This window comes from Argentina silus, assembly GCF_951799395.1.
Source record: "Argentina silus genome assembly, chromosome: 13".
Lineage (NCBI taxonomy): Eukaryota > Metazoa > Chordata > Actinopteri > Argentiniformes > Argentinidae > Argentina > Argentina silus.
In genome coordinates this window covers 1,921,144-1,924,277 of record NC_139667.1, presented here as the reverse complement: position 1 = coordinate 1,924,277, position 3,134 = coordinate 1,921,144, and the positions used below count along the sequence as shown (strand labels likewise).

At 44.1% G+C, this 3,134-nt stretch overlaps 1 protein-coding gene across 1 annotated transcript; it reads left to right on the top strand.

Annotated features, from left to right (window-relative positions):
- The first annotated feature begins 1,231 nt into the window (after positions 1 to 1,231).
- On the top strand, positions 1,232 to 2,720 carry dio3a (iodothyronine deiodinase 3a). Its single transcript, XM_083683130.1, has one exon. It carries the CDS (start codon positions 1,334 to 1,336, stop codon positions 2,117 to 2,119), a length of 786 nt encoding a protein of 261 aa, XP_083539256.1. The 5' UTR covers positions 1,232 to 1,333; the 3' UTR covers positions 2,120 to 2,720.
- Positions 2,721 to 3,134: the final 414 nt, after the last annotated feature.

Below are 3,134 nucleotides of genomic sequence, written 5' to 3'. Positions count from 1 at the left end.
GGAGCGCAGAGGTGTTTGCGCACCATATCGTAATAGCGCAAATCGGGCTCAAACCTCAGGTGACGCGTGCATGTCTGCTTGCGCCCGTGTGAAAATCACCCTGTTAATGTTTCTCGCCCTTCATGAACACATTGGTCTATTTTGGGACATTTTAAAAGTGCGCCTTCGGCAAAGTTGTGTACACAATCTCTCTCTCTGAGTGGTGCGTAATGCTTGATAAACATGAAATGTAAAAGCAGACTCAAAATAAGTTTTTTACTCACGAGCGCCGTCATACTGACTAAAAAAGAAACGGTTGAAAATAACCCAAATAACCCGGTAATTTATGATGTATTACACAAAGCTTCATTGACATTCACCTGCTACAGGTTATACCGGAAGAGATAGGACTAATGTTTTGGAAAATTCAGATGACGTTCTGGGATATTCGTTGCATGTGCAAGCCCTGTTCTTGTAAGCCGAGGTGCATGGAGGTACGGAGTTGCAGGCAGACAATAGTAGACAGGCCTACTTAAAGGAGGAATGCTGAGGCTGATAATGATGAAGATGATTACAACGACGATTGTTACCACAATTAATAACTTTTTATGATTGTTGTCAGAATTATTCTTCAGAAATCTGTTCTTGTGCGTGTTAAGGGTGTCTTGGCTCTTACTGAAAGTACTCTCCTCTTGAGAATGATTGGTAAAATAAAACGAAAACATTTCAAACAATAGTCTTATCGATGTGTTTTTCACAATTGACTGACAATTGATTGATATCCATTGTGACTATACAATGAACTTACCATGAAAGGGAACTAACGTTTTCAGACAAATCTGAAGATATTCTTAGCTTCGGGTAGCTGAAGATGATTCTGTTATTTCCGCAACATCAAATTAATGTTCAGCCTAATATAATAGAAGGAGAAGACCACATTCGCATTCGTCAATTGCGCGCGACCCCTCTCCACGCCACTCTCTTGCTATCTCGCTCTCTCCGTCACGCGCGCGCGCACACACACACACACACACACACACACACACACACACACACACACACACACACACACACACACACACACACACACACACACACACACTCATCTGGCTCTCTCCCTCCCCTGGCCCATCAGTAGAAGGTAATAGAAGGTAATCCCCACCATGTGAGGAGTCGCCCATGCAGGGTTTGGAGGCGGGCGGTTTTTCATTCAAATCCACTGTCGGTCCTATAAAAAGGGAAGTTATGCGCAGAGAGAAACTTCAGCCTCCAGGACCGTAGCGCACGAGGACACAGTCAGACACAAGTGTCACTGAACACAGCACAGTAGCCGGTCTACCGATCATTAGCCGGCATGAATACGGTCAAGGCTCTGAAGAACGCAATAGTCTGTCTCATCCTGCTGCCTCGCTTTTTCATGGCAGCGGTCATGCTGTGGTTTCTTGACTTTCTGTGCATAAGGAAAAGGGTATTTTTCAAAATGAAGGAACAAGAAGGAAATATTGTCGACCCGCCGCTGTGCATTTCTGATTCCAATCGAATGTTTAGCTGGGAATCGCTTAAAGCAGTTTGGCACGGCCACAAACTGGACTTCTTGAAATCGGCGCACCTTGGATACGTTGCGCCGAACACCGAAGTTGTCCAGCTGGGGGACAGTAGGCGAAGCCGGCTTCTCGATTACGCAAAAGACAAGAGACTGCTCATACTAAACTTTGGCAGCTGCACCTGACCACCGTTTATGGCACGCCTCAAGGCGTTCCAGAGGGTTGTGCAGCAATACGCTGATATCGCAGACTCTGTTGTTGTGTATATAGAGGAGGCACACCCGTCAGACGGCTGGATGAGCTCCGACGCACCGTACCAAATCCCCAAGCACCGCTGTCTGGAGGACCGGCTGAGCGCGGCTCAGCTGATGAATCTGGAGGTGCCCGGGTGCTTTGTCGTCGCAGACAGCATGGAGAACTCGTCCAACGCCGCGTACGGAGCATATTTCGATAGACTTTACATACTTCAAGACGGAAAGATTGTGTACCAAGGTGGAAGAGGACCTGAGGGGTACCGCATCTCGGAGCTGAGGGACTGGCTCGATCAATTTAGAAAAAGTGTTAAAAATTCCAGAAATGTCGTTATTCATGTGTAGATTTAGATTTTAAATTATTTTTAGGCGTCAGCGTAGAATGAGTTGTGTCTTACAGAGCTGCTATGAAAACTACACATTTCACACGCTGCAGCGTTACAAAGTGTTACGGCTCCAATTAAGTGTTAACAAGGGGACAAGGAAGTTCTTCAACTGTGTTCTTTCAACCTGGGTAGTGATGTTTAGGCTATTTATCCCCTTAATGCATGGCTGCCAGAACAGCCTGTTCTAGCTCTACTTCTCCTTCTGACCTTGGACATCTCAACGAGTTAGATAGACGATCACCTGTGAAGTTTAACCCCTTTTATTCACCAGAAAGGTTTATTTGTAAATACAACTTATGTTTCTGTTTATATTTTTCCTCTGATCTGATCCTTATGGTGCGAATGCGTGTGGAGAGTGTATGTGGAAAGTACGCTTCCGCATTGCCAATTTCGCCAGTATTTTTGTGAAGTTCGGTTTTTAAAAGGTTTACAACCAGAAAACTGATACTGATGTGTTGGTACTGGAGATCATGGTGATGTGATGCGCAATCTTTTTACCTATGTTTTGTATTGTAAATATTGTTCACTTTTTATGGTATTTTTTTATAATAAAATGTCTTATTCTACTCCTCTGGGAAATAACATTCTTTACAACATTTGGTTCTCGTTGTGGAAGTTGTGTTTGATGCTTGCGGATGAAATGTTTGTTTCTTCACAGACTTTACAAGTTGTATTTAAATGAGCAAATGATTCGAAGATGACATACTCAAGGTTATTTAGACTGTGAAAATGAAATATGAACACAAATGTTGGAATACAAATGGGATATAATGTTTAATATTGTAACGACCCTGTGTAAGGCCCGTTAGCAGCTCTCTTGGTGTTGTGGCTAGCGCGGCCGGTTTGTAAGCGGAAGGTTGCGAGTTCGATACCCGCTTAAGGCAAGCTGCTCTGCCCCGCCGTTCGCTACAATATGTTCATCATTATTAACATGTTGCTACGGTGATTATTGTCATTCTTTACGTGGTGACTCC